The sequence below is a fragment of the Ornithorhynchus anatinus genome, chromosome 3 (genome assembly GCF_004115215.2).
Source record: "Ornithorhynchus anatinus isolate Pmale09 chromosome 3, mOrnAna1.pri.v4, whole genome shotgun sequence".
NCBI lineage: Eukaryota > Metazoa > Chordata > Mammalia > Monotremata > Ornithorhynchidae > Ornithorhynchus > Ornithorhynchus anatinus.
Window position 1 is genome coordinate 14,423,145 of NC_041730.1, and position 23,910 is coordinate 14,447,054.

The 23,910-nt window shown below is 49.3% G+C and overlaps 2 protein-coding genes across 5 annotated transcripts in view; one reads left to right on the forward strand and one right to left on the reverse strand.

Moving 5' to 3' along the window:
• Positions 1-2,076, forward strand: part of AMPD3 (adenosine monophosphate deaminase 3) — a 108,785-nt gene extending 106,709 nt beyond the window's left edge. For both annotated transcript variants that reach the window (XM_029059742.2, XM_029059741.2), the window contains exon 15: positions 678-2,076. In XM_029059742.2, the coding sequence (XP_028915575.1) occupies positions 678-854 (177 nt within the window). In that variant the 3' untranslated portion in view covers positions 855-2,076. The remainder of the gene's footprint in view (positions 1-677) is intronic.
• A 3,149-nt stretch (positions 2,077-5,225) lies between these two features.
• The window catches only part of RNF141 (ring finger protein 141), a 28,326-nt gene continuing 9,641 nt past the window's right edge, over positions 5,226-23,910 (reverse strand). For 2 of the 3 annotated variants that reach the window (XM_029059743.1, XM_029059744.2), the window contains exons 3-6: positions 20,469-20,577; positions 15,851-16,032; positions 11,397-11,504; positions 5,226-8,187 (exon numbers count right to left, since the gene is read on the reverse strand). In XM_029059743.1, the coding sequence (XP_028915576.1) occupies positions 8,037-8,187; positions 11,397-11,504; positions 15,851-16,032; positions 20,469-20,577 (550 nt within the window). In that variant the 3' untranslated portion in view covers positions 5,226-8,036. The remainder of the gene's footprint in view (positions 8,188-11,396; positions 11,505-15,850; positions 16,033-20,468; positions 20,578-23,910) is intronic. The other variant, XM_029059745.2, reaches the window with a different exon arrangement.

A 23,910-nucleotide genomic window follows, 5' to 3' on the forward strand; every position in this document is an offset into this window, starting at 1 on the left:
GTTGTCCCACGTGGGGCTCACAGTTTTAATCCCCAATGACAGATGAGGTAACTGAGGCACAGAGAAGTTAAGTGACTTGCCCAAGGTCACTCAGCTGACTAGCGGCGGAGCCAGCATTAGAACCCGTGACCTCTGACTCCCAAGCCCACGCTTGTTCCACTGAGCCACACTGCTTCCCAAATACCAAATTCCCAAATTATCAAATACCACAGTTAGTCGATTACTACTTCACTCCCTGAGCAGATCAGCAGCCTGGGGGATCTGTAGCAAGACGGTGATGGGACAGAGAACTCTGATTTTGACAGAGTTGAGTGCCCCGCCCAGGCTCTAGCTGAGGATGTCACAGATGATTCTGCTGTATAAGTGGGAAAGGCTCTGGGACTGAGAGCTAACTAATAATAATAATAATACCAGTGGTATTCGTTAAGCACTTACTAGACGCCGAGCACTGTCCTAAGTACCGGGGTGGATAGGAGCAAATCGGGTGGGACACAGTCCCTATCCCACATGGGGCTCACGCTTAATCCAGATTTTACAGATGAGGTGACAGGTCCAGAGAAGTCTCGTCAAGCGGTGGAGCCGGGATTAGAATCCAGGTCCTTCTAACTCCCGGGACCGTCTTCTATCCACTAGGCCACGCTGTTTCTCCGATTTGACGCTGAGTTTGGTGTTTACAGGAGAAGCAGAAGTTCCTGGGGCTGAATTACTACAAAGAAGGACCCGAGGGAAACGACATCCGAAAGACCAACGTCGCTCAGATCCGCATGGCTTTCAGATACGAGACCTTATGCAACGAGCTCAGCTTCCTGTCGGACGCGATGAAATCCGAAGAGATTACGGCTCTTTTGAAATAGGCGCCGCGGCAGGGGTGGCCCTCTCGCTCCCCAGCGCGTATTCGGACGGGTCCGTTCGGTTCCGCCGAGTCGCCGGGGCAGACGGCCGGTAGGACGCGACCTCTTTGAACGGAACGGAAACCCGTCCTTGCAAAGAGACGGCCCCGTCTGCGGGCCCCCTCCCCCCGCCCCCCCAACTCGGTCCCCCGAGGTCTGGCTACCAAATCGGGCCCCGGCTGGGGTTGGGACAGCCACGTGGGGCTCTGGTAGCTCCCACCTCGGGTGTGGCTCCTTCCTGGCCATCCCCGCCGGTGCCCACGTGACCACGGGGGTACCTTGCGGGGCTATTACCAGTTGGCCCCGGACCCTGTGCCTCCCCAGGGAGACTGGCGGTGATGATGGCCCAAGCGCGCCTCTTCCGCCGAGCGCATCGTTCTCTTCCCAGTCAATCGTATCGAACGCCCACTGTGTGCAGAGCACGGTACTGAGCGCTCGGGAGAGTACGACGCAACGGTCGGCACTTCCCCTGCCCACGACGAGCCCTCCCTTGTCAGGGCGAGAGAGTCCCCGGCCTTGGGCTCTGGCTCAATCCTTGAAGCATTTGGGGGTTTTCTATTTGGCAAAGATTTAGCATCCAGTGAATTGGGTTTATTTTCTAAGAGAAACTGCCGTGGCGCCCCGACCCGAGATTTTTTTTCCCCAATACCTGTATAAATTTTCAGGGTTTCTAGAGAGCTCAGCCTTTACTTGTGAAAAACCAAAGTCTGCGCCTTCCGTCAGCGTAGGTCTCCCCGCGCCTTCTTCCTCTGGGATTCATTTTTGAGGATTCTGGATAAGGATGAGTGCAGAGGACCCCGAATAGGGTAGATTTATAGAGACATATTCAAATGCTTGGATAAACCATTTTGGATTACTGTAAAGCCTACGGAGCCTATTTTTGGGGTACGAAGCCAGTAGCTAGAATTCACCTCTTCCTTTGATTTCAGCCACTCCCTGTCAGCCCAGAGCCCTAGAAATTCAGCGCTCGGAGCCCCGAGGCAGAACGGAGACGGTTTCACGGCGAGGGAGGGAGTACGGCACCAAAGGACCCGTTTAGGGAGCACGGTTTTCTTATCAAAGCCCCTCAGACTTGTCTACATTTGCACTAACGTCGATACGGTGTACGGTGGGTCGTTTTAAGTCTCCGGCCGGGCACGCTCGCTTTTTGTAAAGGCTTAAAAATGTAGATTCGGTTTTGTGGAAACAAGTGTTCTGTTTGAGGAGTTGGGCCCATCTCGCCCCTTGTCAGTCCTCCTGGGAGGGCGGGAGGGACTGGGGGAGACGGAGTCCTTCTCTTAGCACACGAGGCGACGCTGTTGGGTATCGTTCGGCTCCCCGGTCTCCTCCCAGAGTGCCTTGCTCCCAGGCAGTAATAATAATAATAATGTTGGTATTTGTTAAGCGCTTACTATGTGCAGAGCACTGTTCTAAGCGCTGGAGTAGATACAGGGTAATCAGCTTGGCCCACGTGAGGCTCACAGTTAATCCCCATTTTACAGATGAGATAACTGAGGCACGGAGAAGTGAAGTGACTTGCCTACAGTCACACAGCTGACAAGGGGCAGATCTGGGATTCGAACCCATGATCTCTGACTCCCAATCCCGGGCTCTTTCCACTGAGCCACTCCGTTCCTGGGGAGAACCAGGCTCATCTTTTCTAAGTTCTCTCCTCTATTTTACCTCTGTGGCAAGAAAGAATAATGGTAGCGGGGCCAGGGAACAGAGCAGGGGACAACAGCCTTGGCTAGTGGAAGGGGCAGAGGCCTGGAAGTGACCAGTATGCTGTGTGACCTTGGGCAGGCCGCCTAACTTCTCTTGGCCTCAGTACCCTCATCTGCAAAATGTGGATTCGATACCCATTCTCCCACTTAGACTGTGAGCCCCCATGTGAGACCTTGTTATCCTAACAAATATGACAATCATTACCTTCTATCCACCCCGGTTCTTAGTACAGTGCTTGATACGTGTAAGTGCCGAACAAGAAGCAGCGTGGCTCAGTGGGAAGAGCACGGGCTTGGGAGTCGGCAGGTCGCGGGTCCTAAGCTCGGCTCCGCCACTTGTCGGCTGTGTGACTTTGGCCAAGTCATTTAATTTCTCTATGTCCCGGTTACCTCATCTGTAAAATGGGGATTACGACAGTGAGCCCCACGTGGGACATCCTGATTACCTTGTAATCAGAGCAGTGCTTGGCACATAGTAAGCGCTTAACAAATACTATCATTATTAAATACCACAATTCGTTTCATTTTACAGTAGAAGCTCAGACAGCAACTCCGGCTTTGCTCGACTCCGAGCCCAGATGCCGGCTTGGGTCCTTCTAGAACAAGCTTGGCCCTTGTCTCACCAATTTCTTTTTCTACTGTGGTATTTGTTAAATGCCTACCACGTGCCATGCACTGTACTAAATGCTGAGGTAGATACAAGCTAATCAGGTTGGACACAGTCCATGTCCCACATGGGGCTCACGGTGTTAATCCCCATTCTACAGATGAGGTAACTGAGGCCCAGAGAAGTGAAAGGGCTTACCCAAGGTCACCCAGCAGACAAGTGGCGGAGCCGGGATTAACACCCAGCCCCTTCTGACTGCCAGGCCCGGGCTCTATCCACCTGGTTGTGCTGCTTCTCTAATTCAGGAAAAAAGAGGTAAATTGTTCACGCATTAAGGTGACTTTGCTTTTAATTTCCCAACACTTGATCTTCTGGATTTCCTCTTCTCTAAGCGCTTTCTTAGTTTCTGTTTTCGGTGCCATTAACTCTTCTCCACTTCCTGACAATTACAAATTCTCCTCGGAGCGGGTTCTTCACCGACCCATCGTCGACTGTTTTACATCTTCACGTCCCCGAGGTTCGATAGACTTGCCTATTCCAACTAGTCTTTGTGTGTCGCCACTGTGCAACCTGTTTTTCAAGATCACCCGCCTTCTTGTTCTCTGTAATTTGTGAACAACCATAAATCTAGAACTGTTTTGTCTTCCATGACGCTGTCATCATTTAAGCAGATCTGAAAGCACTTTTCTGGGTCGATGGGACTGGTTCCTGTCTTGTTTGTGGATCTTTCCGTTATCGTGTTTGTCTTTCACGTGTTTTCTGGAGATAGCTGAAGACGAAGTGCGCTTGAATAACTGTCTAAGAGCATTATGTGTAAATGGATTAAAAGAAATGCACCAATGTGGACACAGCTCCATTGACTTTGCACATAAAGTGCTTCCGCGTTAAGTCTGGGAATGGAGAAAATCCAAGGTAACACGTAGGGAGGGTACGAAGAGGTTTGAAGAAATCAATTGATCGTATTTATTAAGCGTCTGTGTGCAGAGCACTGTACTAAACGCTTGGGAGAGTACACTGTAACAGATTTGGTAGACAAGTTGCGTGTCCACAATCTAGAGATGACCTAGAAGCCCAGAGTGAGTGCTCTCTGATGGAGCTCAGCCCAAAGATATTCTAAAACCATTCAACTACTTAGTGAAGAGAATGTCCAATATCTCAGATTCTAGCTTTAGAGGACAAATAAGATTCTCAACCTGTCAAAACTCTTTTTGAATTTGCAAAAGCCTTTCTCATTGCAAATCACATTTTCGACCTTGTCTGCATTAATTAATCAATGGGATTTATTGAGCACCTGGGTGCAGAGCACTGTACTAAACACTTGGGAGAGTGCCACAAAATGGAGTTGGTAGACAAGTTCCCTGCCGACACACCAAAAAGTATTTTTTAAGTGCTTACTAGGTGCCAAACCCTGTTCTAAGCACTGAGGTAGATATAAATTAATCAGGTTGGACACAGTCCCTGTCCCACATGGGGCCCACACTTTTAATCCCCATTTTACAGAGAACTGAGACACAGAGAAGTGAAGTGATTAGCCGAAGGTCACACAGCGGATATGTGGGATTAGAACCCATGACCTTCTGACTCCCAGGCCCGTGCTTTATGCACCAAGCCATACGGCTTCTACTAAGCCATGCTACAAGAGCACAGGTCTGGGAGTCAGAGGTCCTGTGTTCTAATCCCCGCCTGCTGGGTGACCCTGGGCAAGTCACTTCACTTCTTGCCTCGGTTACCGCATCTGTAAAACGCGGATTAAATCCTATTTTGACTGTTAGCCCCATATGGGACAGGGACCTTTTCCAACGTGATGATCTTGTAGCTGCCTCAGTACTTAGAACGGTACCTGGCACAAAGTGTTTAACAAGGACCCGAGTAAAAATTATTATTATTAACCAGGAGTGAGGACTACCTCCAAATACCACTCGATTTCCAACCATCCCAGGAACAGAAAAGTTTGAAAATCGCTCACCACTCAACAAGACGATTAAAGCTACCCAGAGGTTGAGACAATAACTTCACCGGCTGCCATTCTTTTTCAAAATGCATTTATTGCACAATCCATCAATCGCTCCTAATCATACAACGGATGGGGTGTGTTTAGTCATTAATGTGTTCTCTGGGATGGAATTCCAAACACTCAAAACTGCTCTCCCTCTTCCTCCACACTTTATTGCAGCAGTTTACTGTTAGATTCATTTTGCTACATTAGGGTCTCTGCAGCATGACTGAGAACCCCAACTAATGCATTAAGACTAGGAAAGTTTTGCCAATACACGTTCCTTACCTTGGGAAAGAAATACCATGTCACAAAGTCTAGAAGGCACACGATTCTGATCCTATTTCACAGCAAGTGCATTTAAGTAGTTTATGATTTAAAAAGGTAGAGCTGTACAGAATTAAAAAAAAAAAAAAAGGTTTCACCCAATAAAAAAATTTACAACTTTTGGATTCAGGTGATGCCAATACAGCAAAAACCTCCCAGGCTCCTCCAAAAAACTATTGCTCAATTTAGCGAGCCAGCTTGCAAGAAGAAAAATGTGATTTAGGAGTTAGTGGAAATGTTTTGTTTTGAAAAGCGCAATGTATGAATGTATCTAGCTTCATAAAAGATTAGTGGGTCAATGTGCTGGAGTGATTTTGCCAAACTCTTTTGGTAACAGAGGAGCCCATCTGTGCTCTCCGTTACCGAAAAGGCGGGGGTGACCCCAGGATTGGCAGAGGAGAAAGTGTCAGATTTGGTCAGTTCGTCGAAGCTTCTCGCTCAGGTTCCAGCAGTGTTGTCCCTGGCAGGTGCGGCCCTACTTCATGCCAGCTGCCATAACCCCCCTCACTCCCCATCTCCTGCCCCCAGAGGTGTTAGAGCCCAAGGGAGACCCATTTGGGGTCTGCCTCACTATAACCAATGGGGTTGGGGAGCCAAAGAGACGGCTTGCTGAGACAGAGTAGAAATGATTAGGAGTTGGGGCTTTAAAAACAGCCCCAAGGTCGGCTAATGTCTTAGGGAAGGCACAGGGACCGGAATACTTGCCGACAACACGTGGATCCAGTTTGACCTCCGCGGGGAAGGAAAAAGGGAGCCTCCCTTCGGGAAACGGTTTGGATGCACGTTGGTGCCCAGGTATCTGAGCAGGTGCCAGGGGCAAAACCACCTTCCCGCGGTAAGAGGCCTTAGGAATTACTGCCTTTAAAGGAGTCACCACAGGGATGGTTTAGAAAAATTCCCCCGTAAAACGTTTTCACGGCAAACTCTACGGGACTTGGATTTCATGGCCACTCTGTGTTCAAGCCCGATCATCAGAGGACGCCAAATGAGTTTATATGCACAGCTACCCACACACATCTATAAATATACGGAGGGAAGATGAATCCACCAAGAGAAGGCGCACGTCTTCAAGGAACGCATTCTTAGTCCTAGTTGCACGTCGGCTAAAAACCGAAGAGCTACTTATTCACGCGTGAAATTTTGCATGGATTTGGAGATTCCCTTCCCTGAAGGAGCCACGTTTGCTCCGGTGACTGTAGCTTATTGGAACATAGCATGAAATATGCAGTACTCATTTGGAATTGATCGAATCCACGTCGGGGACCTCTTGCTGGAATCCAGCAAGACGTGTCCGCTCGCGAGAATCGGCCTTTCGACGTCGCTTTCGCATATTCTGAAATGTTTCGGTTCAACCCGACGTAGATATTTTGTATTTGAAAACAGACAGCAGGAGGTTCCCGGGGCATAAATGCCCCTGGAACATTATCATCTGGTTGAATGACTCCCCCTTTCCTGAGTTACTACAGTTGCATAATCCAGAGGAAGAGATGTGAAAATGGCAGTGAGCAAGGTGGAACTTTCACCTGGCTTCAGGAATGTAGCTGACTCTTTCAGGGTGAAAACAAAGCCCCGCTTTTCCCCGCCCACCATAACTGAAAAATGGCAGTGGCTTGGAAAACTCAGGAAGACCGTACCAAACTATGAAAAGAAAAGCGCCCTGATCAATACTGCTTGGTTTATCTTTTAGTGAGAGAATCATTCTCTGAGGGGCAGAGTTTATAATCGGCCAATTTCTCGACGTGTCCCCTCTGGGACACCACCCCCGTAAAGGAAAGGATTTCACATTGCCATGTAAGGAAGCACTCAACCTGATTTCGCCATTCCTGGAAAGAGTCGGCGCTCCACCAGAGAAAACTCCTCGAAACGACCGATGAGACAATCTCTCCACCCGCACCCAAATCCCTAGGCATACATGCCTCGGTCGCGGGTGTACTTTATAATCTTCAAATGGCAAGCTGCTCGGTTAGGATGTTTGGCCCGTGCAGATTTCTAAGGAGAAAGGACCGAAATGGCAGTGTGACCAAAAAGGAGCACCCACTGCTCCTGAAATTCCAACTGTCAGACTGGAGCTTAGAAATGAGTACTTGGGAGTTGGCTTTTTTTTCTCTGTGTTTGCCAATATCCAGTTCAAACTGTGCCAGAAACACCTTCAACCAAGGGTTAAACTAACACTCAACAAAACCACAGAACACTCCCAAATATTCTACCCAGGACAAACCGGAGTTCCTGAAGCCTCCGCAATCTCTGCTCTAAAACTCAAGGGTAAAAGAATTCACGGGGGATTCAGGCCGCCACTATTCAAATGAAAATGTCTGCACACGTGTACGATTCACCTAAGTGCAAACTGTTTTAAAACAGTAGTAGAGACGTCCTCAATGGAAGGCGTGTGACGTCGAGCAGAAACAATGAACCGAGTGAGGAGAGTGGCGGAGACCCGCGCCACTCCCGAGATCACGACACCGCATTCTCCGATCTCTCGGCCCCGGATGTTCATTCCCCCAAGTTACCCCGAGGAGTCACGGCCTGAGAGGCTGGCCCGCCTCGTCCGCCATGTTCAGGATGTAGTTAGCCATGTCATCGCCGGTGGGGACGTCGGACACCACCCAAGAATCATTGGCTCCGGTCATCTGCAGGCGGCAGATGGGGCAGTTCCTGTGGCGGTCGCTCCTGTTGGAGAAGCCAAGACGAGAAAGAGCAGAACACGGCTACACCTCAGTATCCCAGACCACCACATCCATATCCAAGGACGCCCCAACCTCAGAGCCAGGCGATCAATCAAAGGTATTCGCCGAGCGCTTAACTGTGTGCCGAGCACTGGACCAAGAGCCTGCTTGGACCTGAGACGGTCTGCATCATCTGCTTCCTGCCGCTGGTTTTTAATAATAATAATAATGTTGGTATTTGTTAAGCGCTTACTATGTGCAGAGCACTGTTCTAAACGCTGGGGTAGATACAGGGTAATCAGGCTGCCCCACGTGAGGCTCACAGTCTTCATCCCCATTTTACAGATGAGGTCACTGACGCACAGAGAAGTGAAGTGACTTGCCCACAGTCACACAGCTGACAAGTGGCAGAGCTGGGATTCGAACCCATGACCTCTGACTCCCAAGCCCGGGCTCTTTCCACTGAGCCACGCTGCTTCTCTTGACACGCTTTTAATGCAGCGTGGACTAGTGGATAGAGCACGACGGGCCTGGGAGTCAGAAGGACCGGTGTTCTAATCCCGGCTCTGTCACGTGTCCAGTGTGTGACCTCGGGCAAGTCGCTTGATTTCTCTGTGCCTCAGTTCCCTCATCTGTTAAATGAGGATTAAGACCGGGAGTCCTGGGTGGTACAGGGACTGTGTTCAACTTGATTACCTTGTATCTGTCCCAGTTCTTATCACACTGCCTGGCTCATAGTAAGTGTTTAAATACCACAGTTTATTCTTATTATTCTTATTATTATTACTCCCACCACCCACTCAAGTTCAGGCAAGAGCCCCTAGGCTACCCGGACACTCACCAGGTTGGGCAGCCTAATGGTAAGTGTTGCTGGGGAAGCCAATACCCACACATGACCCCTGAAGTGCCTGGGCTCTGGTCGCTTGGGAACCCAAGGCTGAGCCTGAGGTTGAGCCTGAGGTTGAACGTGCAAGACAGTGTCGGGGGCTTGGAGGAAGGTGGGCACTCTGCCAAGGCTGGATGGGAGTGGGAAAGCCAAAACCACTGGGACCGGAAGCCCAGCTCCATAAACCCAGCGACCTGCCTTTCCCCGCAGAGGATTCTCATTTCCTGCGAAGGCGAGGGCACTTTTCCTTCATTGAGAATCACTGTTTCCTTTATGTTTCAAAAACCCACTTGATGCAGGTGAAAGAAAAAAAGCGTGGAGAAATGTTTCCTTCTCTCCTTCCTCCAGCAAATCTATCCAAAGCCAGAGTCACCGATTATTAACAATGACTCACTGGCGCTTACTGTGCGATGGAAGAGCACTGAATTAAGTGACTTGCCCAAGGTCAAACGTGTGGAGGAGCCGGAATTAGAACCCAGGTCCTTCTGACTCACAGGCCGATGCTCTATCCTCTAAGCCAGGCTGCTTCTGGGGGTTAGTGTTCTGCCACTTTCCCTGTATTGGGGATCTCCTGATCATCTTCCCATTCTGAAATTTGTAAGCTGGGCAGTGTCAAACTCCCAGCGGATGACAGGAGTAGCCCCCGGCAGTGTATTAAGCACTGGTGTAGATACCAGCTGATCAGGTTGGACACTTCCCACACGGGGTTCGCAGCCTTAATCCCCATTTTATAGACGAGGGAACTGAGGCAAAGGGAAGTAAAGTGACTTGCCGACGGTCACACAGCAGACAAGTGGCAGAGCCGGGATTAGAACCCAGGTCCTGCGGACTCCCAGGCCCGGGCTCTAGCCACTAGGTCCGTGAGTAGACTAGGGAGGGACAGACTTCGTTCCAAACGGGGAGGCTGCGGCTAGCGCTAGCCTGCACATGCTGAGTGAATGGGCTCTGTTGGATGATCAATAATCAATGAGGGAAACCTGACTAGATTCCAACAGGTGGTTCAAATTCACAACTGTTTCCATGGAAAATGGCCGAGCACAAACGTGCCGGCCAGACAAAGGGGGCGAGTTTCACTGGCCAACGACTAGCTGGGAACTGCCAGCCTCCTCCTCCCAGTCTGGGCACTTTTCAGAGGAAGTTGGTTAGCCCGGCGGGCACGCTCACGGGCCGGGCTCCCGACTCCGCCGCTAGCCCGGTCTCCCCCGCCAACCTCCCCCTGTCAGAAATCAATTAATCCATCAATGGTATTTACTGAGCTCTTTTCTGTGCAGAGCAATGAAATTTAAGACATCCTGACGAGCCTCCCAGGCCTCCATTTTCCCATTCCCAAATTGGACCCGAATGCCCACGAATGTTTAGGGACCTTTCATCCTTGAAAAGTGAACGAGAAAACCAAAATTCATTGTGCTTCCCCTTTCCATGGGTCTTCATGGCTGACGGGACTAAATAGGTTCACCTAAGACCCTGGAATGAGGGCAAGGGGCAGGAAGGGAGCTGCAAGAGACACGAAAGGAGGAACGACTACAGTTTGAGTCAGACGCAAGTGAAGCCATTTCTTTATGAGAAAAATGAGGAGTCTGAATCCTGGAAATGAGGAAAAAGTCTCCGAAGCCTGGGTGCGTGGGGAGGGCACTGGTGACTTACACGTGGCTTAGTGGAAAGGGCAAGGGCTTGGGAGTCAGAGGTCGTGAGTTCTAATCCCAGCTCTGCCACTTTTCAGCTGTGGGACTTTGGGCAAGTCACTTAACTTCTCTATGCCTCAATTACCTCTTCTTTAAAATGGGGATTAAGACTGTGGGCCCCACGTGGGACAACCTGATAACCTTGTACCTAACCACAGTGCTTGGCATATAGTAAGCGCTTAACAAATATCATTATTATTACTGTTATTCACAGGATAACACTGCCGGGGGCTACTCTTGTCATCCTCTGGGAGTCTGACACTGCTCAAATCTCCAAATTTCAAGGTGACCATCAGGAGATTACCAACCTAGGGGGAGTGGCACACTAATTCCCAGAAGCAGCATGGCTTAGTGGCTAGAGCATAGGCCTGGATGTCAGAAGGACCTGGGTTCTAATCCCAGCTCCACCATATGCCGGCTGGGTAACCCTGGGCAAGTCACTTCTCTGGGCCTCAGTTACGTCATATGTAAAATGGAGATTAAGAATGTGATCCCCTTGTGGGGCAGGCACTGTGTCCAACCTGATTAACTTGGATCTACCCCAGCACTTAGAGCAAGGCTTGGCACATAATAAGCGCTTAACAAGTACCATAATGATTAACCCCCAGCCCTCCCCACGAAAAAGGTCCCTTATAATGACTTTACCATTTGTCAATGCACTTCTGACAGAAACTGTGAGCACAAGGCAATATAAGATCGGCTCGTCCATCCATACAAATGCAACATTCCTCCTCGTCCGTCAGCTGTTTCACCCTGTAACAGACAGAGGCAGAGAGTGAGCGCGCGGCAGCTCTAGGCCGCGAGTGGCTTTAACTGGACGTTTGCAGCAGGTATCACGCAAGTTCAGAATCAGGTCTACAGACACAGATGACTTTTGAGGCTCATCAGAAAGCAACCTAGTGAAGACTCCAGGTGAACACCGACAGAGGATGATTTTTGAGGAAGAGAAGTAATGAGGTTAAGGACGGAAAGGCCAGGGTCTGTCTAACTTACGGCTGGGGCTCGAGTAGCAAAACAAAAATGAGCCAAAACTAAAAAATCAGGGACTTTCCCATTCGAATCCCGGCCCCCTTTAATCCAAGTCCCCTGCCTGAATGACCACTGAAATGGACAACATGCCCAAACAGGAAATCTGTGAAGAATGGACTCTGACCTGTTCTGTTCCACTACATGTGCATCTTTTGACCAAACAAACATCACTCTTAGATTTATGGCTGCACACAGAGGCCACGCCTGCTTCCCCTGGCAAACAGTGACCGGTTTTATGTTGAAGCTTGGCCGAGGATGCCCAGTAGACTTGAACCTCCAGTCGATCAATCAATCAATCAATCCTATTTACTGAGCGCTTATGGTAAGCACATCGCTGTACTAAGCGATTGGGAAACTACAACACACCAGTGTTGGTATACATTTCCCTGACCTCAATGAGTTTACGTCTCTTTCCATCTAAGATGGGTCGGTGTTACTTCTGAGAGCGGCGTGGCCCAGGAGGAAGAGGCCGGGACTGAGAGTCAATCACTCAATCAATGGTATTTATTGAGCATTTACTCTGTGCTGAGCACCGTACTAAGCACTTGGGAGAGTACAATACAGCAGACTTAAGCAGCGTCGCTCAGTGGAAAGAGCGCGGGCTTGGGAGTCAGAGGTCGTGGGTTCTAATCCCAGCTCCGCCACTTGTCAGCTGTGTGACTTTGGGCAAGTCACTTCACTTCTCTGTGCCTCAGTTACCTCATCTGTAAAATGGGGATGAAGACTGTGAGCCCCATGTGGGACAACCTGATTACGCTGTACCCTCCCCAATGGTTAGAACAGTGCTTGGCACATAGTAAGCGCTTAACAAATGCCATCATTATTATTGAGATGTTTCCTGCCCATAATGAGTTTACAGTCTAGAGTCAAGAAACCCAGGTTCTACTCTTGGATCTGCCAACACTACCTGCTGGGTGACTCTGGGCCAGTCAGTCAGTTGTATTTATTGAGCGCTTACAGTGTGCAGAACACTGTACTTAGCACTTCAGAGAGTACAATACAACAATAAACAGAAGCATTCCCTGCCCACACAGGGAGAGTTACAGTCTAGAGGGGGAATGTGGGCAAGTCACTTCCTTTCTCGGTGCCACAGCTTCCCTACCTGAAAAGTCGGGATAAAACATCTATTCCTTTCCTCCCTCCCACTCTGTGAGCCCAGTGTGGGACAGGGACTGTGCCCGATCTGACTGAATCTACTTCAGCCTTTAGCAGGTGCTGAACATCACAAGGGCGCTTTTAACACCATCATCACATCATTATGAGGAACATGACGATGTGGGAGTTGCAGAATTTCATAAGACAGACTTTCTTATCTCCAGTTAGAGAAGCCTCGCGCTTCCCTTTAATATGAAAGGAATGTTGAAGACAGAGTGGTATGAAAAGGAAGAAGTCCCTGAATTTACCTGTGTAATTGTCTCCAATCAGAAGGAAAGGCCAACGAACAGTCACAGAGGCCATTTTAGTTAGGTGACTGAGAAGTATTTAAGTAGAGGGAAAAAAAACCCTCATTTGCAAATAATTTTTTTAGGGGAGAGGAGTGCCCCTGAGGAACCCTCCATTCAACACTGATTACTGTGTGGAAGAAGCTACAGCAGCAACCAGATTACTTTTTATTTTTACAGATAATAATATTGGTATTTATTCAGTGCTTACGATGTGCCAAGCACTGGTTTAAGCGCTGGAGTAGATACAAGGTAATCAGGTTGGACACAGTCCCTGTCTTACATGGGGCTCACGGTCTTAGTTCTCATTTTACAGATGAGGTTACTGAGACCCTGAGAAGTGAAGCGATCTGCCCAAGGTCACATAGAAGACAAGATATGGAGCCAGGATTAGAACCCATGACCTTCTGACTCCCAGGGCCGTGTTCTATCCACTACAATACGACACAGCAGGTCACGTTCCCTGCCACGATGAGCTTATGGTGCCTTGCCGAGCCCTCTCCCGCGTGTCCCCCAAGATCTCCTGGGATTTCTCTCCCCAGGCCACCACTTGCCTCCATGCTTCTTGCCCCCGTACACCATTCCCCGCCTTTCTTTGACAAGTCCCTTAGGCCATTCGACATTCAACGTGACCCGGATCTGTTTGTCTCTCAACCCTGTTGGCTTCACCTCGGAAGGAAGCTCCTCTGCTAAGCTGACCACCGGAGATCGACCCTGTCAGGACGAAATTTGGAGGCTGAAGGGACCCCTGAAGAGGACTTCAACAATTCAATCCCACTTGGCAAAATCCGGCCATCGGGTGAGGTCTGGGCAAGGTCTATGGTAGCTCAGAATACTCAGAGAGCACTGGGTAAGGCAGCTCTTGACCTTATATATTGTAAGCTCATTACGGGCAGGGAACGTGTCTGCTAATTCTGCTGGATTGTCCTCTCCCAAGTGCTCAAACTAAGCGCTCAATAAATTCCATGGATTCGCTGATTGCTTTCGGGATGACTTTGGCAATGGTCACATTTTACTTGAATGACTATGATCCTAGGGGACTGCGGAGGATCGGCGGCTTCGAGCAGAGCAGCTCGCACGCCGGGGAAAGGCAAGAAGCGAAGTCACAGAAAACAACAGAAGCTGAACCGTTTGGTCCAAGCCTCCTGCCAGTTCAGGAGCCCGGGAAGGGTTCTGTACTGGATTCCGCAGCCGCATCTGGTGTGGGACAGCAAGACTCTCAGACGGCTCATCTTCAAAAACCAACAATAACGGTAGCGATGTCTCCGGGGCCCATAAAAATCTCTCCATCGGAGGGAGCGGGGTCGGCTTCTCACTAAAATGACCGCAACGAGAAAAGACTTCAGCTTGATCTACTTTCCTTACTGCGGCAGCGCTAAAGGCAGAAAACAAAAGGAGCCACTGGTCCGACCGACTGACCTTGGCAAAACGCAGAAAAATGAAGTTGCTTCCCAAATACCACTCCTAGTGTTTTTGGGCAGATTTGATATTTCAATACCGCTGGCGTGGCCCAAACCTCAACACTAAATGACTCCTTGCCAGATAAACAGGAAGACAAGTGGGAAAAGGGGCCCCCGGGCTAGAGAGACAACTTGCCGCCCCGCAGCTTCTCGACTTTTCCCTTCAGAATCGAAACTTCCCCACAGTATTTGACAGGAACTAAGTCTAAAGCTAGATTGACAATCGCTGTCACAAATGGAGCGGGTGGGAGGCGGAGGGGAAGAGAAATCTCTCTCTTCTCGGGAAATACCTCTCGTGACAAGCCACTCTACAATTCTGAACCAAAAGATATTGTCCCAGGCTGATCTCTGGGCTCTGTTTGTCCTCTGGGTAACCAGAAGACAGGATGTCAACACGGATGCGTCCGAGTCAGGATTTTTCCAATGATTTACGGATTAAAGCTGTGGTCCCGACTGTCCAGTGGCCCCAGGTGGGAACATGGCCATGCCAAAAACCGAACCGTGAAGGAAGGGAAAGTTTGAGGGGAACAATAAAAATACAAGACCTGGGTAAATAGGCCCTGACACAGAAGACCAGTTGGAAGCCGCAGTTGACTTCATTTCCTTCTGGCGACTCACTTCGACGATGCAATACACGCATGGATTGCCTGATCATTTTTCAGGGCATGTCCCAGGCCTAGGGTCGATCCTGAAGGCTGGAATTTCTGGGCTTCCCGGGGTTCCCCTCCCACCCATTCTGTTTTGAGACAACCGGGAGGCTCCAGGCATAGGCTCTTGGAGCTGAATTCCCTAGAGCTCACACGCCCACTGCAAAGACACACTAAGTTCCCTCCCTCGGTCTGGATCCCTTTAGATGCACTCGCTCCCCGTCGATTCTCGGATTCCCTGATTTAGCTGCGTTAGAGGATCCCGGACCGTGGAAGGGTCTCCTAACGGCAAAAGTGCCAGGCCCGTACAAACTTCCCCAGACTACGCACCACCCGCAGAACTCCACGGATTACGCACGATTCACCAGCCGCTGGGCCGCCCTGTCCCAGCACACTGCACAGGACGAGTTCATAGGGTCCATGCCCCCCACTAGGTTTAGAATGGCTTTCCACACAAATATGTTCCCGAGCCCACCCCTGAGATAGTTTACCCTCCTTCTTTCGCGCGGGCCACAAAATACCTTCCCATCCAGAGGCTGGCCTGGCAGGAAGATCCGGATGACAGGTTTTCAGCAGTTCCTCCCGAGGTGGGACTCTGGGCCAGCACTCCTGCTGCTTGATCAGTGATATCTTTATAAAGCTGGATAAACTGATACAAATTCATGATCCTCGAAGCTTCTACAATTCCACTGCTTTTGTTAATCTAAAAGTATAAAGACATATAAATGATCTATTTGCTGTTTTTGCCCGAGTTCGAAGACTTCATGCCTCGGGCCCCGAGAATTGTTTTTAAAATCAAATTAGCCAGCAAGGCAGCCTGGGACAATGTTTTTCCTACAGGATTGGGAGGGCACAAGTGAAGGCTGCTGGATAAAGGAAAAGGGAAGGAACCAAACAGTTTTCGCCAACTCTTTCCATTTCTAGGCATTTGTTTACTACGATGAATCCAATCTTACAAGCCTGTCATCCCATGAGGACCAACACAATTGGTTTTTTAAGCATCCTAAGGAAAAATTTACAGTCTGTGAGAAAAACCCACCCCCCTCACCGCCCGCAAAACTGCATTAAAACAAAACCCCGAAGAACATCTATTTCAGAAGCTTGGGTTGCCATTTCCCCAAAATCCTTTTGGCCACTCATCACTACATTCGCTTGCTGTTTATTAGGTGCCCATAAAAGGCTTTCGGTCTGCCCATTCAAATTTCCTGTCCCTGGTGCTTGCATTCTAAGAAAACTAGACAGAAAATAGGGTTTGGGGGAGATAAGGCTTTGCGAGGCCTTTTAACACTCTGGGTATTGGAAGCAGCCGAGACGCAGAGTCTGTAGAGGAAGTCCACACTCCACTCTCACTGAGCCAAAGAGGACCTTTTTCTTTTTTTAAAAACAGTATTTATTAAGCCCTTACTGTGTGTCAAGCACTGTTCTGTTCCAAGTGCTGGAGTATAAACAAATCAATCAGGTCAGATACGGTCCCTGTCCCACATGGGGCTCACAGTCTCAGTAGGAGGGAGAAACAGACATTGAATCACCATTTTACAAATGAGGAAACTGTGGCACAAAAGTTAAGTGACTTGCCCAAGGTCACAAAGCAGACAAGTGGCAGGGTGAGGATTAGAATCCCACTCCTCTGATGCTCAGGCCCGGCTCTTTCCAGTGGGCTACACTGCTGGGAAGGAGGATTAGAGATGAGTGATGAGTAACTGAAGGGAGATGGCTCAGGAGCCGGAGGTTTGGAGGCTCCTCTGGGCAATGGAGATACCTGGAAGAAGAGGAGTCTAGAGGGGAAGTAAATTCAGTAAACTGAGGTCAGATAAGTGAAGTGGAACAGCATTTGAGCAGGTGGGGGCCAGATGGTAGGACACGTCTGCTCTTCAAAAGCATCGGCTAGCTGGATAGAGCACAGTCCTGGGAGCCAGAAGGTCATGGGTTCTAATCCCAGCACTGCCACAGGTCTGCTGTGTGATCTTCAGCAAGTAATTTAACTTCTCTGTGCCTCAGTTACCTCATCCATTCATTCAATAGTATTTATTGAGCACTTACTATGTGCAGAGCACTGTACTAAGCGCTTGGAATGTACAAATCGGCAAAAAATAGAGACAGTCCCTGCCCTTTGACGGGTTTACAGTTTAATCGGGGGAGACAGGCAGACAAGAACAATGGCAATAAATAGAGTCAAGGGGAAGAACATCTCATAAAAACAATGGCAAATAAATAGAATCAGGGTGATGCACATCTCATTAAACAAAATAAACAAAATAAATAGGGTGATGAAGATATATACAGTTGAGCGGACGAGTACAGTGCTGAGGGGGTGGGAAGTGAGAGGGGGAGGAGGAGAGGGAAAGGGGGGAGAAGAGGGTTTAGCTGCGGAGAGGTGAGGGGCGGGTAGAGGGAGCAGAGGGAAAAAGGGGGGAGCTCAGTCTGGGAAAGCCTCTTGGAGGAGGTTAGCTTTAAGTAGGGATTTGAAGAGAGGAAGAGATTGTCGGAGGTGAGGAGGGAGGGCGTTCCGAGACCGTGGGAGGACGTGGCCCGGGGGTCGACGGTGGGATAGGCGAGACCGAGGGACGGTGAGGAGGTAGGCGGCAGAGGAGCGGAGCGTGCGGGGTGGGCGGTAGAAAGAGAGAAGGGAGGAGAGGTAGGAAGGGGCAAGGTGACAGAGAGCCTCGAAGCCTAGAGTGAGGAGTTTTTGTTTGGAGCGGAGGTCGACAGGCAACCACTGGAGGTGTTTAAGAAGGGGAGTGACAGGCCCAGAACGTTTCTGCAGGAAGATGAGCCGAGCAGCGGAGTGAAGAATAGACCGGAGCGGGGCGAGAGAGGAGGAAGGGAGATAAGGGAGAAAGCTGACACAGTAGTCTAGCCGGGATACAACGAGAGCCCGTAGCAGTAAGGTAGCCATTTGGGTGGAGAGGAAAGGGCGGATATTGGCGATATTGTAAAGGTGAGACCGGCAGGTCTTGGTAAAGGATCGGACGTGTGGGGTGAACGAGAGAGACGAGTCAAAGATGACACCGAGGTTGCGGGCCCGAGAGACGGGAAGGATGGTCGTGCCATCCACGGTGATAGGGAAGTCTGGGAGAGGACCGGGCTTGGGAGGGAAGATGAGGAGCTCAGTCTTGCTCATGTTGAGTTTTAGGTGGCAGGCAGACATCCAGGTGGAGACGTCCCGGAGGCGGGAGGAGATACGAGCCTGAAGGGAGGGGGAGAGGACATGGGCGGAGATGTAGATCTGCGTGTCATCTGCGTAGAGATGGTAGTCGAAGCCATGAGAGCGGATGAGTTCACCGAGGGAGTGAGTGTAAATGGAGAACAGAAGAGGGTCAAGAACTGACCCCTGAGGAACTCCAACAGTTAAAGGATGGGGGGAGGAGGAGGCGCCTGCGAAGGAGACCAAGAATGACCGGCCGGAGAGATAAGAGGAGAACCAGGAGAGGACGGAGTCCGTGAAGCCACGGTGAGATAAGGTGTGGAGGAGGAGGGGATGGTCGACAGTGTCAAATGCCTCTTATTGTACCTCATTTGTACAATAAGAATTAAAAATTCTACCCCAGAGCTTAGAACAGGGCTTGGCACACAGGAAGCACTTGACAAATACCATAATTATTATTAGCCACAAAAGTTCTTCAAGTTGTTGGAGCATGGCCAACCTGCTGCTCTTAGGCTGAGCTCCAGCCTTGTCCTTTTTGGTTTAAAAAACAACAAAAAAGTGCCAAAGTGGGACTTTCCACATTAGTTGTGCTCAGCATAGAGAAGCGGCATGACCTAGTGGGTAAAGTATGGGCCTGAGAGACAGAAGGATCTGGGTTTTAATACTGACTCTACCACTTGTCTCTTGGGTGACCTTGGATGAGTCATTTCACTTCTCTGTGGTTCAGCTGTAAAACGGGGATAAAGACGGCGAGCCTCACGTGGGGATGGGGACTGCATCCACTCCAGCACCTAATACAGAGCCTGGCCCACAGTAAGCACTTAACAAATGCCATAATCGTTATTGTGCATTCTTGCACACATCTAAAATCCCAGATTCGAGTGTCTTCTAAATTAAATCCAAATGACATTGAAGCCACTGAGGAAATGGGGAAAAAGAGCTGATTGGTGCTGTCAGAAGACAAAACAACCCACTTCTGGACCAAGTTAGATGTCATTAGACAACACAATTCAATTGTCTGAAGCCACGCTGAGAGATATTATTTTAGATGCATCGCCTGCTAGACAGGATGGCTGTCTCAGTCGGGTCAGAGCCTGGCAAAGGCAACGAAGTGTCCCGTTCACTTCCTAAAGTTCTGATAAGCCTGACTGTCTTGCACACCTGAGCCTGCAAGCACATGCTCCTCCCAAATTGGCTTTTGTGGTGACACCCAGAGAGTGGTGTGGTGCTGCCTACGCTTAAGGTAACCTGAACTAAGCTGGTAAATTAGGAATCGATACGACCAGGGTTCTATTCGTAAGTGCCATCTACCTCCCTGGCCAACCTTTGGCAATCCAGGGCTCCTCGGAAGTCCTGGTATTTCTTAAATTGCAGCGGCGAGTGAGGGTGAAGTCTCTGCTTCCGCCTGTTCACGGGGTGGATAGCAATCCAGCTGCCTGCTCTGAGGTCAGGCTGATGGGGAAGAGCAGTTTAATGCTGAGAGGACCTGTGACCTCGGTGTTGCAAGTGTAAAGCTGCTCTGAGCGGGAGCAGCTTCCCAAGGGTGCCATCATTTGTCACGGCACTGCACTTTGCTTTTTTAATAAGACAGCGTGGCTTTCTGGGGGGCTACCGGCACAACTTGGGGGAAACTTGTGAAAGCAGCATTCCTGCCACTTCCTGGGTCACTGGACTGCTTTTCAGTTGGCTGACAAGACTGGTGGGAAATCGGTGGAGGAGGGGAAGGACGAGTTCTGCTAAAGCCTGCAGTGGGATGTCTTCCTTTTCCTCAAAATCACTGGCTTCCAGCCTCCCACCGGGGGACAAAGGCGAAGAGAGATGTTGACAACCGGTTAATAACATCGGGGTCCCAAAGCCGTCCATCACAAGCCACCATGAAGGTTAACACTCATCCCGTCAAGATCGCTCTCTTCAGCACCGACTCTACTTCTAACCGTTCGTCGGCAGGGGGGCCCGGGGGAGATTCCCAGGGCTCTGGCCTTCGGTCATCTCACCTTTGTGCACACTACGCGTACCACCACCTTCCAAAAGGCCGAGGAGTCAGACCCTGGCTGCACCTCAAAGAGGAGATGCTTGTCTTGACCGGAAGCCAACTTTGCAGTTCTGAAAAGAGAGGAACACAGATGTAGCGCTCACGTTTTCATCTATACCCGGGAAGATAGGTCAGTTAAATGAGGTTTGTTAGGAGGCTCTGAAAGTTGAGCAAGGGGTCAAAAGGAAAGGAAAAGGAAAACTAAGGTTCTACATAGTTTGCTCACTTTTGTCTTTCTTGGCATGACCTGGCAAGGGGTGGAATCTCCTCCCCAATTTGCTCAACTGGTCATATCAGCCTCACCTACCTAGAAAATTCAATCCCAACACGGAACTCCTATTTCCTCCTATTTCCTGCCCTCCCCCCCGGTCTTCCCATCACTGAGACAGCACCATCATCCTCCCGGTCTCACAAGCCTGTAGCCCTGGCATTATCCTCGACATCGCTCTAATTCAACCCACATATTCAATCTCTCGCCAAATCCCGTCAGTTCTACCTTCGCATGACTGAAATCCACCCTCTCTAATCCATCCAAACTGCTGCCACGTCGACCCAAGCACTTATCCTATCCCACCTTCATTACGGCATAAGCCTCCTCGCTGACCTCCCTGCCACCCGTCTTTCCCCCCTCCAATCCATACTTCACTCTGATGCCCGGGTCATTTTTATACAGAATCGTTCAGTTCCATGGGGAGCATAAAGCCACAATGGTTGGGTTTCAAAGCCATAAGCTTACAGAGCCAAGTCCCGAATGAAGATCTGAGGTTGTTTTCTGAATCACTTTTCAAATTAAAAGCAGAGTAGGATGATATCTCTAAATCCCCCAAGGCTACATCCAGTTCTCCTCTGTCCTGGCGCTCCCAAAAGCTGCCTTGAGAGGTACTGAGGAAAACACACCCAAACCGTTCTGCTCTTCAGTAGTGTGCTTCCTGTTCTACTATTTTTAATAATGACCCCAAAGAACAAAAATGTGGGGCTTTTTTCCATTTGGGAAGGAAACCCTGACACCAGTGCTTGAAAAAAACCCTCATGTTTGTAGGCCTTATTTGAACACGCTTCATGAAGACTTGTGTTTTTCAGTTAAATTTGTATTTTTCTGCCTTTCCTCTGGAAAAAGCTCAGCAAACTGCTTTTGGAGATGACTTCCAGAAATGCTCCATTTTTTCAGCACCAATGACTTTTTTTAAAATGTTTAAATTCCACTATTAGAAAATGCCGTATGCTCCAGGTGCTTCTTATCCTAATGTCACCTCAGCCAATTTAAACACTTATCAGGGGAAACCAAATTGCACTTCAAAAATTAGGGAATTGATCAGCCCACCCCAGAGATATCAATCAATCGATGGATGGCATTTATTGAGTGCTTACTATGTGTGGAACACTGTGCTAAGTGCTTGGGAGAGTATAACACAACAATATAACGGGCACATTCCCTGCCCACAGTGAGCTTAGAGTCTAGAGAAGGAGACAGACATTAATGTAAATAAATAAATCATGGATATGTAGGTAAGTGTTGTGGGGGGTGGGGTGATGAATAAAGGGAGCAAATCAGAGCAATGCAGAAGGGAGTGGGAGAAAAGAAAAATGAGGACTTAAGCAGGGAAGACCTCTTGGCTTTGAATGTGGGGAGAATAACTATGAGTCAGATATGAAAAGCAGGGCATTTCAGGCCAGAGGTAGGATGTGGGTGAGAGGTCTACGGCGCGATAGATGAGACTGAGGTATAGTGAGAGAAGGATGGCGTTAAAGGAGTGAAGTGTGTGGGCTGGGTTGTAATAGGAGAGTAATGAGGTGAGGTAGGAGGGGACAAGGTGATTAAGTGCTTTAAATCCAATGGTACAGAGTTTCTGTTTGATACAGAGGTGGATGGGCAACCTCTGGAGGTTCTTGAGTGGGGAACCATGAACTGAATGACTGTAGAAAAATGATCGAGGCAGCAGAGTGAAGTATGGACTGGAGTGGGGAGAGACAGGAGGAAGGGAGGTCGGCAAAGAAGCCAATACAGTAATCAAGGTGGGAGAGGATAAATGCTCAGGTTAACATGTTAACAGCTTGGATGGAGAGGAAAGGGTGGATTTTAGTCATTTTGTGAAGGTGGCACCAACAGGATTTAGTGATAGACTGAATATGTGGGTTGACTCCCTGTACCTCAATCTCATCTCCGGCCTCATTTTCTTTTCTCCCACTCCCTTCTGCGTTGCTTGGATCTTCTCCTTTTTACTCACCACCCACCCCCAACACTCCCACAGCACTTATGCATATACCTGTCATTTATTTATTTATAGTAATAATAATTATGGTATTGGTTAAGCGCTTAACTCTGTGCCAGGCACTGTACTACATGCTGGAGCGGATACAAGTAGATCGGGTTGGATCCAGTCCCTGTCCCAGGTGGGTCTCATAGTCTCAATTCCCATTTTACGGATGAGGGAGCTGAGGCCCAGAGAAGTGAAGTGACTTGCCTAAAGTCACACTGCAGACAAGAGGTGGAGGCGGGGTAATATTAACATCTGTCTCCCCCTCTAGACTGTAAACTCACTGTGGGCACAGAATGTGCCTCCTATAGAGTTGTACTCACCCAGGTGTTTAGTACAGTGCTCTGCACACGGTAAGCACTTGATAAATACCACCGACTGACTGAATGCGAGAGAGGAATCAAAGATAACACCAAGGTCACAGACTTGTGAGTCAGGAAGGATGGTGGTGCTGTCTACAGTGATGGGAAAATCACGGGGAGGACAGGGTTTGGGTGGGAAGATGCGGAGTTCTGTTTCAGATATATAAAGTTTGAGGGGTCGGCAGGACATCCAAGGTTCTTTAAGAGAGGTGCTTCCCCCACTAATCCTCAACATTTAAAGAGCTTCCAGAGTGTTTGGGGTACACTGGTGGGAGGGGTGTGACTGGGAGTGGGGGAAAAGGGCTCAGGCAGGTAAAATGAAGCCACCCGAAGACGACTAGATTAGATCGAGATAACAAAGCCAAGTAGTGGAAAAGACTGCAGATCTGCCAAGTGTTCTCCAAATGGCTTTAGCTTTTCAGCCTTTACCCCACCTTACACTTTCAGAACAGCCTGGTGTAGTGGACAGAACACGGGCCCGGGAGTCAGAAGGTCATGGGTTTTAATCCCGGCTCCGCCACTTTTCATTCATTCAATAGTATTTATTGAGCGCTTACTATGTGCAGAGCACTGTACTAAGCGCTTGGGATGAACAAGTCGGCAACAGATAGAGACAGTCCCTGCCGTTTGACGGGCTTACGGTCTAATCGGGGGAGACGGACAGACGAGAACGATGGCACTAAACAGCGTCAAGGGGAAGAACATCTCGTAAAAACCGATGGCAACTAAATAGAATCGAGGCGATGTACAATTCATTAACAAAATAAATAGGGTAACGAAAATATAT